Source organism: Mustela putorius, unplaced genomic scaffold, assembly GCF_011764305.1.
Source record: "Mustela putorius furo isolate JIRA1106 unplaced genomic scaffold, ASM1176430v1.1 tig00003867_pilon_pilon_pilon, whole genome shotgun sequence".
In the NCBI taxonomy this organism is placed as follows: Eukaryota; Metazoa; Chordata; class Mammalia; order Carnivora; family Mustelidae; genus Mustela; species Mustela putorius.
In genome coordinates this window covers 34,071,284-34,089,615 of record NW_025422019.1, presented here as the reverse complement: position 1 = coordinate 34,089,615, position 18,332 = coordinate 34,071,284, and the positions used below count along the sequence as shown (strand labels likewise).

The window sequence follows — 18,332 nt, the reverse complement described above, 5'->3', positions numbered from 1 at the left end:
CAAAGGACTCCACCGGCTGCGAAAACAGGCCAAAAGAAAAAATTAAAATGCACTTTCGTGGGTTTATCTCACAAACTCATACAACAAGCATTTACACAACAAACGCTCTTCCTAGAAATGGTAGCAAAAAAACTCCTAAGACTACTTTCGAAATCTACAGCAACCCCGCAGAAATTCTATAAGCAACAAACCGAAAAGAGCCCCGCAAATTAATCCGATTTACGCTAACACTTGTCCTTCCACTAAAAGCAGCTGCTGTACTTCCTTCAACCCGTTTGGTTATGGTCACAAGTGACGCCAATCCAACAACACAGCCAGAAAATGACTGCATTTGAGAGCGAAGAAATACCCGTCGTCTCTCCAATTACGTCTTCTATTTTCCCCTGCATGAATAATAAAGCTAGATTTAAGCAGCAACAATAACAAACTCAAGCAGATTGTTGGAGTCGGTGGAAAGAATGCAGATTTTCGGCTGACCGGAAGAAGAAACAGCAACCAATCGGGGCTCGTTTCTCAATGGCCAATTAAACTTCGCCTTACTCGGTCGTGCTGAAGGGAAGCGGACCTGGAAGTCTTTGTCTCCGGTGTGCGGCCGCCATCCCTTGGAGGGGATTGAACACCTGAGGCTCTGTTGTTGTTTTTTTTTTTAATTTGACGGTGAAGGGACAAGAGGTTCCGGCCTTTTCCAGTCTTGGCTGGATTTGCTTGTATTTTGTTTTTAGCCACTGCTCATGTAATGCACTCCCTTAACCAGGAAATTAAAGCGTTCTCCCGGGATAATCTCAGGAAGCAATGTACCAGGGTGACAACGCTAACTGGAAAGAAAATTATAGAAACATGGAAAGATGCCAGAATTCATGTTGTGGAAGAAGTAGAGCCGAGCAGTGGGGGTAGTTGTGGTTTTGTGCAGGATCTTAGCTTGGACCTGCATATTGGTGTTATTAAGCCATGGTTGCTCCTGGGTGAGTATATCGATTTGGCATTAACTCATTGATTCCTTTTAGCGACATTACTTTATCGGTTTTTTTTTGTTTGTTTGTTTGTTTTTCCCCCAAATGTGTAATATTCTGTTCTATCAGCTATTCTGCTGAAAAGCTGAAATGTTTCCTTTTTTAGATTGGGAACTTCCATTAGCTGGCTGGTGATGTTTCTGCCCCACAATATATCCATAAGAAGCATGGATTCTAGTACCACATGGCACCTGGCATATGGATTTTAGAACTTACCCTTTTTTTTTGTTTTGTTTTCGTCTCTGGAGGATGGCATGTTAATGTTGTATGTTCTTGGATTATAAATGGATATAGCCTTTAAAATAATCAAATTAGAAAGAATGCTTTTATTAGGCAAAGCTGTAAATAGTAAGGGTTAAGGGTATAGAAAAGTTAGTACTTGAAATTGCGGAATGTTTGTTTGCTGCCTCTGCTGTTACAAATCATGGAATGCATGCCTCCGATAGCCACCTCTATCGAAGTACCTGTTTTTGGAGTGTTAAGGAGAAATTGTGTTTTCATTTCATAGCTATGAATTTGATAGTTTGATAGTGAATTTCTTGTATTAGGAAGAATATTGCTTCCCTACATAAAGCACGGTTGGCAAATAGTAAATGAAACAGTTATGAAAAGCTCAAACTTGTTAGCTTGGCAAGAATGTGGCATGGCATTCTTTTAAAAAAAATTAGTGTGTTCAAGAGGATTTGAATTATTTTTCATTTGTGAATAGAGAAATTAAGACTTGGAAAGATTAATGATTTGCCAGTATTTATGCAGTCAAGCCATTCTTGAGTAGAAAGAACACTGAACTGGGAGTCAGAAATAGCCAGGTCCTGTTGTGAAGTGCACAGTAGCATCTTTTAAAAAAACTCTCGGAAGTAGGGATTATCAGCTCCATTTCACAGATGGGACCTGAATTTAACAATAGTCAAATAATTTGCACAAGGTAACACACCTAGTAAATAACAGAGCTGGATGGACCTCAAGCTCAAGTCTGATCCACTCCTGCTCTGCATTGTCGTTTAGACTTCCTCAGGGAGTCCAGGTTTTCAGTCCTGCTCTATCTCTTGGTAAATAAACTAGCACAAGTCATTTGTTCTTTCTGGTCCTCCAAGAAACCACCTGTAAAACTAAAGTAAAGGTGTCTGTTTCTCTCTTAGGTTTATCCTGAGGTTGTGAAAAGTTTCTGAAACAAATTAATTGCAAGTATACATATGAGTTTTTATTGTATTATGTATTACATGAATTGCTACATGAGATATCTTTCATTTTAAATAAATATTTCCAACAAGTTTCTGAAGCCCCATGAAAATCAAGGGATCATTTAATTAGTCTAAAGTTTCATCCAGGACTTGCACACCATTTCTAGGTAAGAAAATACGCCCAGGCACATTTTTCAGTTATATGGCTTCCATTGTAGTAATAATGATTTAAAATTCTATTGTAGAATTTTAAAATACCGTTTCACTCTCATGAACTTTGTTTATGATTTTTTTTTTAAAGATTTTTTAATTTATTTACTTGACAGAGAGAGATCACAAGTAGGCAGAGAGGCAGACAGAGAGAGAGAGAGGAGGAAGCAGGCTCCCTGCCGAGCAGAGAGCCCGATGCGGGACTCGATCCCAGGACCCTGAGATCATGACCTGAGCCGAAGGCAGCGGCTTAACCCACTGAGCCACCCACGCACCCTGTTTATGATTTTTTAATCTAGACTTAATCCAAAGTGAGTTGATCAAGGTAGTATTCTCATATTGGTATTGGAACCCTTCCCAGAATCCTGGGAGAGTTCTGGGAGAGATTTCTGAAACTAGACCCTATATGGTCTCCTCTCTGGACCAGGAAATGGGATATTTATTAGGTACACCCTCCTTTCCTGTGAGAGGTAGATGGACCCTTTTCTGCCTAGTTACAAGTGCCTTATTCTTGAGGGACGCATGAATGATTACATCTTAAGTTCTTCCACATGAATGATACAGGGGTTTTTTCTGACCAGACTGAGTTTCTCTCTGGAGATGGGGGGATTGTTTCTAGGTTACTTCAAAGAGCTTCCTTTATCTCTTCAAAGCAGCACAACTTCCACCTAGGACTATATAAAATTAATTTTTGTTTTCTGCAGGGAATAAAGAAAGTGAAGCCGTAAAACTAACCTTTTTCAGTTATCTCATAAATTCAGACCAGCTTCTGCATTTCAAAAATCTTATCTAGGCCCTTGAACTATCCAACAAGTTGACAAAAAGATTATAGCATTTTTGTCCTAGGCTTTTAAGATTATATTTCTACAACAAAATAACTAGGACTTTTCTTAAAACCAACTTACTTTGTAAAAGTAGAAAATTTCATTTCTCTTGGGTAGTTGAAAAGTACATGTATTATTTGTCATATATATATTCTGTTAAGAAGTCCCAACTGGTGATATTTGAGGTCCTCTCTTCAATTCTAAGTGAAAATCTTAGAATCTTTTATAAGGGTATGGAGAATTTTTGATATCTAGGAAGCCCCGTATTCTTGGGAGGTGATAATAAATTAAATTTGTTTAGCTCTTTTATTTTGTGCAGTTCTTCCGCAAATATTCTTTTACTTTATCCTTATAGTAATTTATGCTCCTGTGTTTATTCATTTATGAATGCTCACTCCTACAAATTTTCTCAAATAAAACATTTCTTTTTTGGATATCATTTCTTTTCCATTGCAATAATGGTTTGTTTTTGTGATGATGGCAATAGTGATTTATAAAAAAAAAAAGAAAGAAAATAGTGATTTATAAATTAAGACATACTATATCAGAATTTATACAATAATTAGTACTTTCATAAAAAGAATCTCTTTTTAAAAAAAATATTTTATTTATTTGACAGAGAGATAGCACAAGTAGACAGAGCTGGCAGGCAGAGGGAGAAGGAGAAGCAGGCTCTCCACTGAGCAGGGAGTCTGATGTGGGGCTCGATCCCAGGACTCTGGGATCATGACCTGAGCTGAAGGCAGAGGCTTAACCGACTGAGCCACCCAGGTGCCCCCATAAAAAGAATCTCTTAAACAGAAACAGATGATATGTATATTATGACGGCAAAATACTATAAATACCTCTTTATATTTCCATAAGAATCCTTGGCCAAATAATGAATATTAGTGGCTTGAAGTATCAATGTAAAAAAAAAAACCAACCCTGTAAATTGTTATTATTAGCCCTCTTTGTTTAATTCTTTCCTTATACATCAACTTTTTAATTATTTTCAAAACTATTCATACAGTAAAGTACTTGGTATTTAGTTTTATGAGTTTTAACACAATTATGATTAATGTAGCACTGTTAAAACGGTAAAATTCTTAAAATTGATACTTATTTTTCAATCTCAAGGTAGTTTATAAAAGAATAACATTTTACTTTTTCAGGAAAAAAAGGAACACACACAAAAATAACACATTGTCAGGACACCTGAGTGGCTTAGTTGTTTAAGCATCTGCCATTGGCACAGGTCATGATCCCTGGGTCCTGGGATTGAGCCCCACATCAGGCTCCCTGCTGTGTGGGGAGTCTGCTTCTCCCTCTCCCTCTGCTGTTCCCCCTGCTTGTGCTTGTGTTCCCTCTGTTAAATAAATAAATAAAATCTTTTAAAAAACAAACAAACAAAAATAACAAAAAACAATTGTCATGATATATGATTTATAGTATTTATTTTTTAATGTGTCTTTCCAATAAAACTTTAACACAGGACTCTAACACAAACCAGTCACTTAAAATTGGAGAAAAGCTGATGTTTATATCTAGAATTTAGAGAGAATTAACTTGAACTGTAATACTACCAAGTAATAAATGTAACATACAAACCAATGATCTGAAATCCATTTATGCTGACTAAAATTGTTTCCCCACCTATTAACACTCATAATTTTCTTATTGTTTGAAAAGGCAGAGCATACAAGTTGCATTTATTTGGCCTCAAGGATACTAATTCTGTTTCAATAGAGTTCATATTCTGGAAGTGAGTTTCAAAATGTAGCAGCCAATTCTGAAATGTAATCAACCTGTTGTGTTTGGGGTGTGTGTTTAATGGAAATGATCGAAGTATCCAGCTGTGATAAATATAATAATGGCAATCTATTGTTAAAGAATTTCATTCATGCATGCTTCCTTTTTTTTTTCTCTTTAAAGAGACAGGCAGAGTAGAATTAATTGTTATTTAAGAGATTATTTACATTTAATTTATTTGAAGCCATTTTCCCCCTGGAGATGGTTAGAACTTCCTGCATAAAATTGAAAAATTATTTTTAAAAATTTTTTATTTAAAATATTTTTATTTATTTATTTGACAGAGATCACAATTAGGCAGAGAGGCAGAGAGAGAGAGAGAGAGGGGGAAGCAGTACCCCCCCCCACCCCTGTGCAGAGAGCCTGACAGGGCTCGATCCCAGGATCCTGAGATCATGACCTGAGCCGCAGGCAGAGGCTTAACCCACTGAGCCACCCAGGTGCCCCCCAAAATTATTTTTTAATTATGAAGTATTTCAAAGGTATAGACAGTTAAAGACAATAATATGACAAACAACTATGTATTCAGCATCCAGCTTTTAACAGATGTTAATATTTTCATAGGCTAACATTTAGGAATAAAGTTAAATGTAGGCTCAGTAAGGAAACTGAGTTTCAGGTTACAAGGAGATTACTGGCTTTTCAGCTACCCAAAATCACTTAATAGAAGCTGGCAGATTCCTTCGGTAAGGTAAGAAAAATATTGTGCGTAGAAATGGATCCTAACTTAGGAAAGAAATTCTTAAAATCTTTAAATAGTAAATGTCCAATTTTTTCAGTTTCAAATTGTTTAACTCACTTTAACTGGTTATCTCCTATTTGGACTTGCTTATTAGTTAGAGTCCTTTTCCAGGTTTGGTAGATCTGGAGAGCCAACTTTGACAGGAAGAAATGGTAAAAGGGGGTAGCCCTATTGGTACTCGGAATGTGGCTAGAATTCATAGACCAACAGTGTTTGCTCTAAGCTATTGGGTATTCCCAAACCAAAGGGCATTAAGTTTTTTTGTGGATGGCTTTTTAAATACCCTTTTTTAAGTTACAAAAGAAAGAAATATTTATTGTAAAAAAATATAAATTAACATACAGAAAAAAAATCACCTGTAATCCCACTGTAAACATTTGTTCTATGTTGTTCTATACTTCCTGTCCATTTTTAGGCATTTACATATTGTTTGTTTTTATAAAAATAGATTTTGTAACCTAATGGTATCACCACCTAATATATTGAGAATGTATTTCCATGCCATAGATACTCTTCTGCATTTTCCTTGTTTTTTTTTTTTTGTTTGTTTGTTTGTTTTTGTTTTTTTTAAGTAAACTCTACCCCCAATGTGGGGCTTAAACCCATGACTCAGATCAAGAGTAACATGCTCTACCCACTGAGCCAGCCAGGTGCCTGTGCATCCTCATTTTTTATTTCTTCTTCTTTTTTTTTTTAAGATTTTATTTATTTCACAGAGAGAGAGATCAGTCACAAGCAGGAGGAGTGGCAGAGGGAGAGAGAGAAGCAGGCTCCCCGCTGAACAAGAAGCTAGATGATGTGGGGCTCTATCCCAGGATCCCAGGATCATTACCTGAGATGAAGGCAGACACTTAACCAACTGAGCCATCCAGGTGCCCCACAAGATGAACATTTTTGAGTGAATATTTCTAAATTGCCTTTTAGAGGTTGGATTGAGGTCCTTCCAAGTTGCATTTTTAAAATAAATAACTAATAGAATTGCTGCAAAAATTAGTTTAAAAAGTTAGAATGATTATTTTATGTTCAAGATGATATGATTTATTTCTTATAGGGTCACAAGATGCTGCTCATGATCTGGATACCCTGAAAAAGTACAAGGTAAAAAAAAAATGCTTCAGATCTGGCACAATGGATAGGAAGTATTTTAATTTTTACATTTATTTAGGAAACTATTAGTCCATATCAGACTTGGGGTTTTTTAAAATCTATTTATTTAGTTTTAGAGAGAGAGAGCACAGGGAGGGGCAGAGGGAGAGGGAGAGAAACTTCGGTAGACTACTCACTGAGTTTGATGTGGGGCTTGATCTCACGACCCTGAGATTGTGACCTGAGCTAAAACTCAGGAGTTGGATGCTTCATCGACTGCACCACCCAGGGGCCCCCACTTCAGAGTTTAATTGATAACATTTTTGGCTGTCATTTTAATAAAGTTGCAACAATTATTGTACCTAATTAAAATGTGTGGATTTATAATCTGTCTTTCCAATTTTATATTCTCTCTGTCTCCCTTCATGTATTCTTTTTTTTTTTTTTTTTTAAAGATTATTTATTTATTTATTTGAGAGAGAGACAGTGAGAGAGAACATGAGCGAGGAGGTCAGAGGGAGAAGCAGACTCCCCATGGAGCTGGGAGCCCGATGTGGGACTCGATCCTGGGACTCCAGGATCATGACCTGAGCTAAAGGCAGTCGTCCAACCAACTGAGCCACCCAGGTGCCCTCCCTTCATGTATTCTTATGAACCAGATTTCGAAGCATGTTTTCTTAACTCTGTTTGTGTAGTTCCTTTGTGTAGGATAGACTTTCCTCTTCTTTTCTTGTCCAAGACCTACCCATGCCCGAGTCCCAACTCACATAATCACTTCTTCTTCCCCAATGCTATCTTTTCCTACCCTCAACTATGTGATTTATTACTTATTTCAGAATTTACTAAAAAAATTTCAGCCATCTATTTTGTCAAACAGTATTTCAGCATCATGGAGTTGCTGTGATTTGTAGAATGCAAGAGGTTTTTAGTCACATGAAGCTTATGATTTGAGAGGCATAGAGGGAAGAAAGACAAATAAGCAGCTTTAGTCCAGTGTATTTTGTGCTTTGATGGGGAAATGCAGGTGCTATTGCAGAGCATATGAGATGATGCCCTTTGTCCATGTTTGTTTGGGTTGGGTTGGGGATTGTAAGATCAGGGAAATCTTCCTGGAGGGAATGATAACTGAAGTTTGCTCAGAACGGCATGGGGAGGGAGCAGACAGAAAAGTGTTCAGTTAGGAGAAATGCTTTGTTTGGAGGCCCAGAAGAGAAAGGTCAGTGCTTTCAGAGATGGAAAAAAAAAAGTTCAGGGGCACCTGGGTGGCTCAGTCGTTAAGCGTCTGCCTTTGGCTCAGGTCATGATCCTAGGGTCCTGGGATCGAGCCCCATATCAGGCTCCCTGCTCAGCGGGAAGCCTTCCTCTCTCTCTCACCCCCCTGCTTGTGTTGCCTCTCTCCCTATCTCGCTCTCTTTCTGTCAAATAAATAAAATCTTAAAAAAAAAAATTACAAAAAAAAAGAAAATTTCAGTAACCCAGGAATTAGAGAGTGAGAAAGAAGGAGACCAAGAAACAAGGCCAGACATGTAAGCAAGAGTAAGATCATTAAAGTCCATGTAAACCAGAGTAAACGCTTTGGACTTTTCCAGAAGTCTTTGAAATTCTTTACCCAGGGGAGTAATAGGATCAAATTTGCAATTTGAAAGGTTCTTGTCAGAGGCATTGTGGAAAATAAATTGGAGTGTTGCACAAACTAGTGTGGAGAAACTAAGGGGGCAGTTGCAGTAACCGTTATAACTGCCTGACAGTAGAGATAATGGCCTGGAATTGCATATGGTTATGAGAATTACTGTATCTCCTAATAGAATCCATCTTAGATGGATTAACATAAGTAGAATAAGTTTCAAAGTCTTGTTTAGTAAGTTAATATTTCTCAAGGAAAAAATGAAAAATTAAAAAACTGATAAATTCATTCATTGGCAAGTGTTTCATGATCTATCCCCTCTTAGGGTACACCAATTCAAATTTGCTTTCACCCAGGTGATGTGAATCAAGCAGCTGTTTAAAAGATCCCTCTGAGGGCGCCTGTTGGTTGATTCCCTCTGTTGGCTCACTTGGTTAAGTGGCTGCCTTCAGCTTAGGCTGTGATCCCGAAGTCCTGGAATTGAGCCCCATGTTGGGCTCCCTGCTCAGCAGAGAGCCTGGTTCTCCATTTCCCTCTGTTTGCTGCTCTGTCTGCTTGTGCTGTCTATCTCTCTGTCAAACAAATAAATAAATAATGATTTAAAAAATTAAATAAAAGACCCCTCTGTCTCTGTACATGTGGCCCTATTAGAGGCCTAAAAGAAGCAAAGGTAAACTGAGCAGCTAAGTAGAGGGTTTATTGAAAAATTTAGTGATTTGGCAAAACTAGATTATTCACTTAAATGGATGGCACATTTCGAAGGGATATTCTAGAACTTAAGTAAAGTGCTATAATTAATAGAAATTCTCTTGCGGAGGATCATTTCAGAAATTTCAATAGGAATTTCATTTTAATGTTTGGGTATAGTAATAGTAGTTGTTTTATTGGTAAGGTATCCAAGTGCCTGGTGTGTGCCCTATAAAGCACTGTGAAAGATGGAAGGTTGAGTATAACATAAAATGTTCCAAGTTACTTATTGCTGCATTGTTCATAATAGCAAATCATTGGAAACAACCTACTTGTTCATTGATAGTGAACTGTTTAAATAAACAATAGTGTACTTAGTGTACTTAGAATACAGTATAGTTATATAAAAGAACATCAGTAAATACTGATATGAAAAAATCCCCAGGATAAATTTAAGAGAGAGGGGAACCCAAGGTGTTGCCTTTGTGTCAGAAAGGGAATAAATTATTTGTCTAAAGATGCTCTAAAAGATATACAAAAAACCAAAAAGGTGGTTACCATTAAGGTGGGAGATAATGGAGTAGATAGGGACATGGTGAGAGCAAGATTTCTTTATGTTTCTTTTTTATAATGTTCTGATTTTTTAACCATTTTCAAAATACAAGATTTATTAAAATTGGAAATAAGAATGCCTAACTGTGAGGATTAAGTGTGATAACTTATATCCTGGCACATACTAGGTTCTCGATAAGGGGCTACTACTATCCCTGTTGCAGAAGGCTTCCCAAGAGCAATCATTGTTAGGACCTCCATAACTACATTTTGGAAGTATGCTTAGAAAGGGTTTTAGACTGGATGCCTATTACCACCACCACCTGTGACCTAGTACCATTCTTTTTAATCAGAACTAATCAATACACATGTAAACTGCATTTCCCAGCAGTTTCCCAAACTCCCCAGGCATTGGTAATCCACAATATTTGTAAAGCACTTTTACTTTTCAGCAGGTTTTCCCAAGATTGTCATTTGTTTTTCTCCATAATCCTGTGAAGATCTATAGATAGTGAGAGGTGTATGTGTTTGCGCTTGTGCATATATATATATGCACATGAATACATCCATATATAAAATTCCTCATTCCTGGTTTTTTGGGAATGTACAATACAATTGTAAAGACAAGGCCAACACATCGATAATGTAAAACATTGGAAGCTGTTACATAATAAGGGCAGAATCATAATGCTGGTCAGAAGTATACTGGCTGTGAGTGACTTGACATAGATAGGACTTCACTGGGGAAAACAGAAGGACATTTCAGACTTTATCTTCTAAAAATATTTTTACCTTTCTTTCTAGTTTCTCCTGTCTCCTTATTTAAGAGTCTTTCTTGAGTAGACATATGAGATGTTTTCTGTTTTTCTTCCACAAGGCAGTTAGGTCAGTAAATGGCCTATGGCCTGTTTTCATAAGGCCTAAATCCTGGGTTGGGAAGCACAGAAACCCGAGTAAGGAAAGAGAACGTGTATAATGCTTTAGGGGGATCTCTGGAATCTGAGGGCGGAAAGTAGCTATACTGGAGAATAGAACGCCATGCAAGATGGTGCTTCTCTCCCACAGGCATCATGGTCCCTCTCTGCAAATCTACTCTTTATTATTTGGGAGCAGAAAATTTGCAGCTTCTTTGAGCACTTAAAAGAAAGTGGTTATCTTATAGCTATCAAGTTTGGGGATCAAATAATTTGGTTAGTCTTGTTTAAGTTGGGTGTCTGCCTGAATGCAGTCAACTGTACTAGGGGGAGGAGTATGGCACTGTCAGAACCATATCTATGAGAATAGTAGGGGCAAGAGAGGTAGAGCTGGACACATAGTCTAAAATATGTGTGAAGTACATGAAAATACGGAGATCAGGCAAAACCTAACACCCATGTTGAGAGAGAGAATAAGCACAGTGAAGCATGTCATAACAAGAAACAGTGCCTTATTTTCCTGATCCATTTTACTTTTGGAATCTTTTAACTGACTTTCCACATGGCTCCTTCCATATGCTTGGTAGGCTGTAGGAAAGGAACTCAAATGCACAGATGGAGTAGAAGTTTGCTTTTGTGTACCATTGGAAAGAAAATCTTTCATGACCATCCTTTCAACCAGACTCATTCACTGGAAGCTCTGGGTTTGAGGCCCTATGGCATTGACATCTTTTAAAACCTCACTGAGTGATTCAAATGTGTAGCCACTCTTTTTTTTTTTTTTAATTAACATATAATGTATTATTTTTCTCAGGGGTGCAGGTATGTGAATCATCAGGTTTCATAGCAATCACCGTAGCACAGATCCTCTCCAATGTCCAAAACCCAGTCACCCTATCCCTACCCTCCCACCCCTCAGCAACTCTCAGTTTGTTTCTTGAGATTAAGAGTCTCTTATGGTTTGTCTCCCTCCTGATCCCATCTTATTTCATTTTTTCTTTCCCTACCCCACTACTCCCCACCCTGCCTCTCAAATTCCTCATATCAGAGAGATCACATGACAATTATATTTCTCTGATTAACTTATTTCACTTAGCATAATACCCTCTAGTTCCATCCACATCATTGCAAATGGCAAGATTTCATTTCTTTTGATGGCTGCATAGTATTCCATTGTCTGTATATACCATATCTTCTTTATCTAGTCATATGTTGATGGACATCTAGGTTTTTTCCATGGTTTGGCTACTGTGGACATTGCTACTATAAACATTCAGGTGCACACGCCCCTTCAGATAAATACCCAGTAGTGCAATTGCTGGGTCTTAGGGTAGCTCTATTTTCAACTTTTTGAGGAACCTCCATATTGTTTTCCGGTGCGGCCACTCTTGAGAACCATCGTATTTTTAATGAATGTGAAGGGAAATTGGGACTTAGTTACTGAAAGGGAATTGTGTTATTGATATACTTCCCTTATTCAAGTTTTTTATATGGCTATTCATTGATTTTCCCAACAAATATTTTAGGTGCTTTCTGTGCTAAGGTCACTGCTCACTCACAGAGCTTACTTTTTTTTTTTTTTTTTTTTTGACTCAGAGACAGAGAGAGATCACAAGTAGGCAGAGAGTCAGGCAGAGAGAGAGGGGGAAGCAGGCTCCCCGACGAGCAGGGAGCCCAGTGCAGGGCTCCATCCCAGGACCCTGGAATCATGACCTGAGCCAAAGGCAGAGGCTCAACCCACTGAGCCACCCAGGTGCCCCTCACAGTGCTTACCTCTATAACAGTGAGTAAACCAAACATGGTCCCTAACCTCTTGGAGTTTCTAGTGCCATCAGGGAGACAAATAATCTCAAAGCGGGGAGAGTTATAATTAGGGTGGGTAGAGGGTGCTATGGGAATACAGAGAATTAGCACTTCTGGTGAGGGAGGTATCAGAGGTGGCTTCCTGCACATATTATTCAAGTGAATTACACTTAAATTGTTTATCCTTGTTACAAATCTCAACATCCCATTCTCTTGCCTAATATTAATTCATAGCTAAGTTTTTAAAAATCATCTTTTTTTTTCTCTTTAAGGTGACTCATATTCTCAATGTTGCATATGGAGTTGAAAATGCTTTCCTTGGTGACTTCATATATAAGAACATTTCTATACTGGATCTGCCTGAAACCAATATCCTGTCTTATTTTCCAGAATGTTTTGAATTTATTGAACAAGTGAAAATGAAGGTAAGTTTTGTTTTGGTCCACAGTTCTTCAAAGGCAAAAATTTTAAAAGACAAGTCCATTATTCAATCTTTATAATGAATACATAGAGAATCACTATGAAATTTCCCCCAACAATCTTTTTTTTTTTTTTTTTTAAGATTTTATTTATTTATTTGACACAGAGAGATCACAAGTAGGCAGAGAGGCAGGCAGAGAGAGAGGAAGGGAAGCAGCCTCCCTGCCGAGCAGAGAGCCGGATGCAGGATCCTGGGATCATGACCTGAGCTGAAAGCAGATGCTTTTACCCACTGAGCCACCCAGGCACTCAGAGATACTTACTTTTAACATTAATTTCTCATCTTCCTATAGCTTCCTGAGAAATGGTAGGAGATGAAATTCTCCACTTACTGAATTTTCCTGTGTTTATATGTACTTAGATTTCCTTCGATGGTTTATAACTACCTGCTCTCTGACCACTTTGCAAGATAATCAGATGGAGTATGGGATGGACGCTGCTGTAGTCCTTTCAATGTATTTATGAAGATTAATTTGCATTTTTATGGGTGTGGTAGGGATATTGAATTTATGCATTTTTAACAATAGAAAATTATAGGGTGCCCTAAAGACTAAATGTGTATTGCTCTATTGAGATTGTATGAAAATGCTGATCAGAAGCTGTCCATTGGTTCTCTGATTTTAAAAGACCAACAGATAATCTCCTACTTCAGCTTTGGTAATAGATCCAAGTTAACACTGGGCTTCTAGGTTGGCTGTTACTAGTAATTATACCTTGAAATGAGGTCACTTTTAGTTAGTATATAATTCTTACAAACTTTATGTGACATAAGTAGATGGGAATGTAGAAGCATTTACAGAGAAAAGTTAACTGTCCTGGGGTACCTAACAATTAATGACACTTAACATCAGAATCCAGCTTAGTTGAATCTGGGTAATGATTTCCCTTCTACCTTTTCTCCTTTCCTTTTTTTCTTCCTTTGCCCCTCCTTCTTTATATTTAGTAAAATTTACTGAATGCTTTACATGTCCAGCACTGTTCTAGGTGCTTTCCTTTAGATTATCTGGAAAATATAAATCTATTCAACTCTGTCATTCAGCTTTATTTAATAGCGGATATTTAGATAAAAGAAGAGGAGGAAGGTTTCTAATTCAAGGCCTAATATTGGCCAGTGTTTTCTCTTATGAAAACCTCTATGAAGTCTAGATTATAACATTCCAGTGTGTCAGTTGTGATAGTGTTAAAAATAAACATGATCATGTTTCTCTATTAGCTGCTTCTCTAAGGAGATGTGGAATATGCCTTAAATGGTAAAAGAAAAATGTAGGCATCATCCATATGCATATTCATATTTGAAGACATGTACATGTTGCAAGTAAATTGTGGAAAGGGTAATAATCAATTAAAAGTTTCCTTTTCTTGGGTTTCCTAAAAAAACAGAACCCGAGAAAAAGATTAAGAGCTGGTGCTTCATTTGAAAGAGGGAATCCATGGGCAGTGAGAGTGGGAAGAAAGGGAGGTGACTCAGGAAAGGTTGGGAAGCTGCGAAAGGATGATGCATTTTCCTTGCTCAGCACGACTGCACAGGGAGCTGCCGGTGAAAGAGTTGGGTGCTCAGGAGGTGTACCTCCTTTGCTCCTGAAGTCATTCCGGCAGGGAGGACAAAGAAACTGCACCACTGTACAGACTTTGGGAGGGAGAGAAGAGAGAATTCATCTGGCTCTCTGTCAGCTCCTGTTCTACACGATCAAACTTTGCCCACGAGGAGGTAACTAATACCACAATTCCAAGTTACAACAATCCACTCCTTTAGCAGCTGCCTTGAAGCCAAACTCAGTAGTCTGTGGTCTGACTTTTCATCCACATTCAGAAGCAGCAGGAGAGTCCAGAACTCAGGGCCTACTTGTTTATGCAGAGACCACCACAGGGGAAGAGCCAGGCCTTCTTAGGCAAGCAAAACTCATCAGGCCTAAGGGGAGCAGTTGGCCAAGAAGTGGAGGCAGAGGTGGAGAAGCTTAGGGTCCATGACGTGATGGTACCAAGAGAATCTGAGGAGGTACCTAAAATGTTTCTGCTATAAAATGTATTAGAATTCCATAATCTGTTCTAATTTTCTCAAGCATTATGTTTTATACTGCAGTCCTAAACTCAGCCTATATTTCCTTGCCCTGAAAACTCTGCTGTTCAGAGTAATACATACTTAGTTTTAGCAATAGAATTCTTGAATTTTTTCATTTTTTTCTAGAAGAGATCCTTTCACAACTTTCTCTGTTGTATGTACAGATTTTATTAAATGTGATTACTCAGTGAATTAAATGTCTTAAAACTACCTTTCTAGGCCCTATACTTACTTGTTTTATCTTTCCACATTCAGCTGCCAAAAGGATTCTCTTCTCTTTTCCCATGTCTTTTCTCATTGTTTTCTGTACTTGTAAAACCCTATTGTTTGGTTTCTCTGCCTTTCCTCTATCTCTGCCTCACGCATTATTTGTTAGGTTTTTGCATTAAGAGACAGAAATACACATGAGAGGAAAGTAGTAGAGTAACCTTTGTGGCCTTAAGAGTTCTTTTATGAAAATTTACTTGACTCCCTATTTTTATGTGCAGAAGGTTTTGTTAATATGAAAAGGTGTATTTGATATTCCATGTTTACTCTATTATTCATTTTATGTGATGTGATTTTAAAAACAGGATGTAAGTAAACAATGTCATTGTAGAAAAATTTAAAAATACAGATAATTAAAAGTTTACTGTCCTTACACCGTGTAGACGTAACTACTGGTTAAATATATATATATATATATATATATATATATATATATTTTAACATTTGATATCAAAAGACTCATTTAAAAAAGACCTAAACTTGGCTTGGTTTATCTGTCAATAAATATTAATTACTTATTCTGAGAAGATATGAGGGAAACATACATACTACTGCCCTCACAGAGCTTGCAGTCTAGTTGAAAAGTTATTTACAACAGCATGAGAACAAAGAATGCTTGATAAACTAGAAATACTTTTACATGATTTCTACCTGCCCAGAGCAAAATGATGATTCAAATTTTTAAGAGAACACTTTCTTTTTGGAAATGAAAAACAAAATTAATTTATTTGCTTGGCAAACATTTATGGAATATCTATTATGTGCCTAAAACTGCACTAAGGACACAGCATACAAAGATGGCTAAGGTATTCCCCTGACCCCATCTCACTCAGAAAGAGACAGACTGCTTAGAATAGAACCCACTATTAGCTAGACCAAGAAGTAGAGCAGAGGCCTTCTAGGCAGAGGACAATAACTGGTGTAAAAGAAAAAGTTTCTTTATAAATTTTTAAATTATTACTATTTTGAAGGGGGATCAAAAGCCAGTAACTTTCCTGAGAATACTTAGGTCAGATACTTAACCCACTGAGCCACCCAGGAATACTTAACATTATTAAACATGAGCCGACCATGGATACATAGTATGTAAGGCTGAAAATAAAGCTTGTTTCATTTGCAAAGACATATTGTGACTCAAAACTGAATGACTAGTATGTAGTCAGGAAATATTAAAAATGACATTGAATGATATCTCTTATTTCGCTTACAATTTTAGGTTTCTTTTGAACATCTGATTTGTTTTGAGATAAAAGAAGTTCCTTGCTAGTTTTCATAATTTACTGTAATATGATTTTTAAATGCCTTTAATCTCATAAAAATGAGCTATTATACAAAGTAAGAAAGTTGCATGTATGTATAGCGACTATTGGTGTTAGCCCATCCTGTACAGAAACAGTTAAAATTTGGAAATAATCATATATATAAGAAAACAATTGAAATTGTCTTTTTGATATGAGGATTTTCAAAAGATTAACTAATTTTATTGTGAATCATTTGGTTTTCTTGAAATGAGAAGCATTTGTAAATTTATTGCAATAGATTAGGAAAGGAATTTTCAACAGATGTTCAATTGTGAGAAAACTACCTTGCAAAAGTGAAATGATCCTATGAGTCATAAATACGGTATTGTTAATATATGCTTTGGGTAGAGACTTAGTTTAGGTTTTATTTTTTCTCCCTACCCTGTTCCAATCTTTCTTTTGTGTTGTACCAAAAGAAGAATCAGGAAATGAAGTAACTAAAATTTCTAATTCTGTAAGGTGTGCTTCCAGTTCACTTCATTTTGCTTAGATAATTAACTTTTTAAAAGCCTGAGACAAGACAGCCTGATGAGTGCTTTTCCATCAGCTCCATCATTTCATTATTAATGCAGTATTACCCATCAGCATTGGTCTTGCACCATGTCCCTTTTCACATGTAAAGTATCATTTGCAAGTTATCCGAGACATTTTTCATTTATTGACCCGATGCTAAAGTATCTAATTGCCTTTTCTACTTCACATTGTCATGAGCTGTTTGTGTCATCATTTTACTACCTCATAAATTTAACTTTTTTTTAAGTTACTCCCTTCCAGAATAAAGTATATCCGAGGGTAGAAAAGTTTTTCCTTTCTGGTCATTTTACATAGATTGCCAAGCCAGTGACACTGTTTCTTTGTAGGAACACTGTGTGCCTATGATGTTTGGGTCTTTCTGTTTAATGTTATGACTATGGTTTTATTTATTTCTATACGTATATTACCTGTGACTTTTATTTATGGATGTGTATCTCCTAACACAGGCTTTTACATATACTTTACTAGATTACTTCAGTTTGATAAAAGATACCTTTTTCAAAATTCCAAATACATTATCAAAGCATTTCAATCCCTGGGGCGTAGGAAGAAAAGTTTTTTGATGGATTAATTGATTTTTTCCATTCATTGCTTATAAAGAATTGTGTTTTGGTCATTGAATACATTGAATCAAACAAATTGATAAAATGAGTATTTTTAATAATTTCAAGTAGCATAAGAATGCACAAGTGATTTAATAACCTTTCTAAGTGAATAATGGGGATTTTTGATTGGTTTTATTGCAGGATGGAGTGCTTCTTGTTCATTGTAATGCAGGAGTTTCCAGGGCTGCTGCAATTGTAATAGGTTTCCTGATGAATTCTGAAGAAATTTCATTTACAAGTGCTTTCTCTTTGGTGAAAAATGCAAGGCCTTCCATATGTCCAAATGCTGGCTTCATGGAGCAGCTTCGTACATACCAAGAGGGCAAAGAAAGCAATAAGTGTGATAACATACAGGAATTAGAAAGGGGTGACAGTTCATAAGTTAAACTCCGGCAGATAAAGGACAATTCTAATTGCTGAATTAGCCCCTATAGCCACCTGTCCCCTTTTTTGAAGAGTAGACAGAAAAACTTCCTTTTGTCTTGTGTTTTTCAAGTGGAAATGGATGTTAATTGAGTGTCTTGAGCTGGTGTATAAACACATTTTTAAATTATATCATGTTTTCTTTGGTATTAAATATGTGATTCAACAGTTCTTTAATTTGCTAAGAGAAGAAGATATATTACCAATAATTGATTTCTGTAGAAAAAAAAGATTTACAT

The 18,332-nt window shown here is 36.8% G+C and overlaps 1 protein-coding gene and 1 long non-coding RNA gene across 2 annotated transcripts in view; one reads left to right on the top strand and one right to left on the bottom strand.

Annotated features, from left to right (window-relative positions):
- Positions 1–527: 527 nt before the first annotated feature.
- DUSP19 (dual specificity phosphatase 19) lies at positions 528–18,223 on the top strand. Its single transcript, XM_004768934.3, has 4 exons — positions 528–962; positions 6,810–6,856; positions 12,697–12,849; positions 17,812–18,223. Exons 1-4 carry the CDS (start codon positions 737–739, stop codon positions 18,049–18,051), a joined length of 666 nt encoding a protein of 221 aa, XP_004768991.1. The 5' UTR covers positions 528–736; the 3' UTR covers positions 18,052–18,223.
- LOC123387898 overlaps positions 17,705–18,332 on the bottom strand; it is a 29,423-nt gene continuing 28,795 nt past the window's right edge. The window contains exon 3 of the long non-coding RNA XR_006602397.1: positions 17,705–17,973. This is a non-coding gene — a long non-coding RNA (uncharacterized LOC123387898). The remainder of the gene's footprint in view (positions 17,974–18,332) is intronic.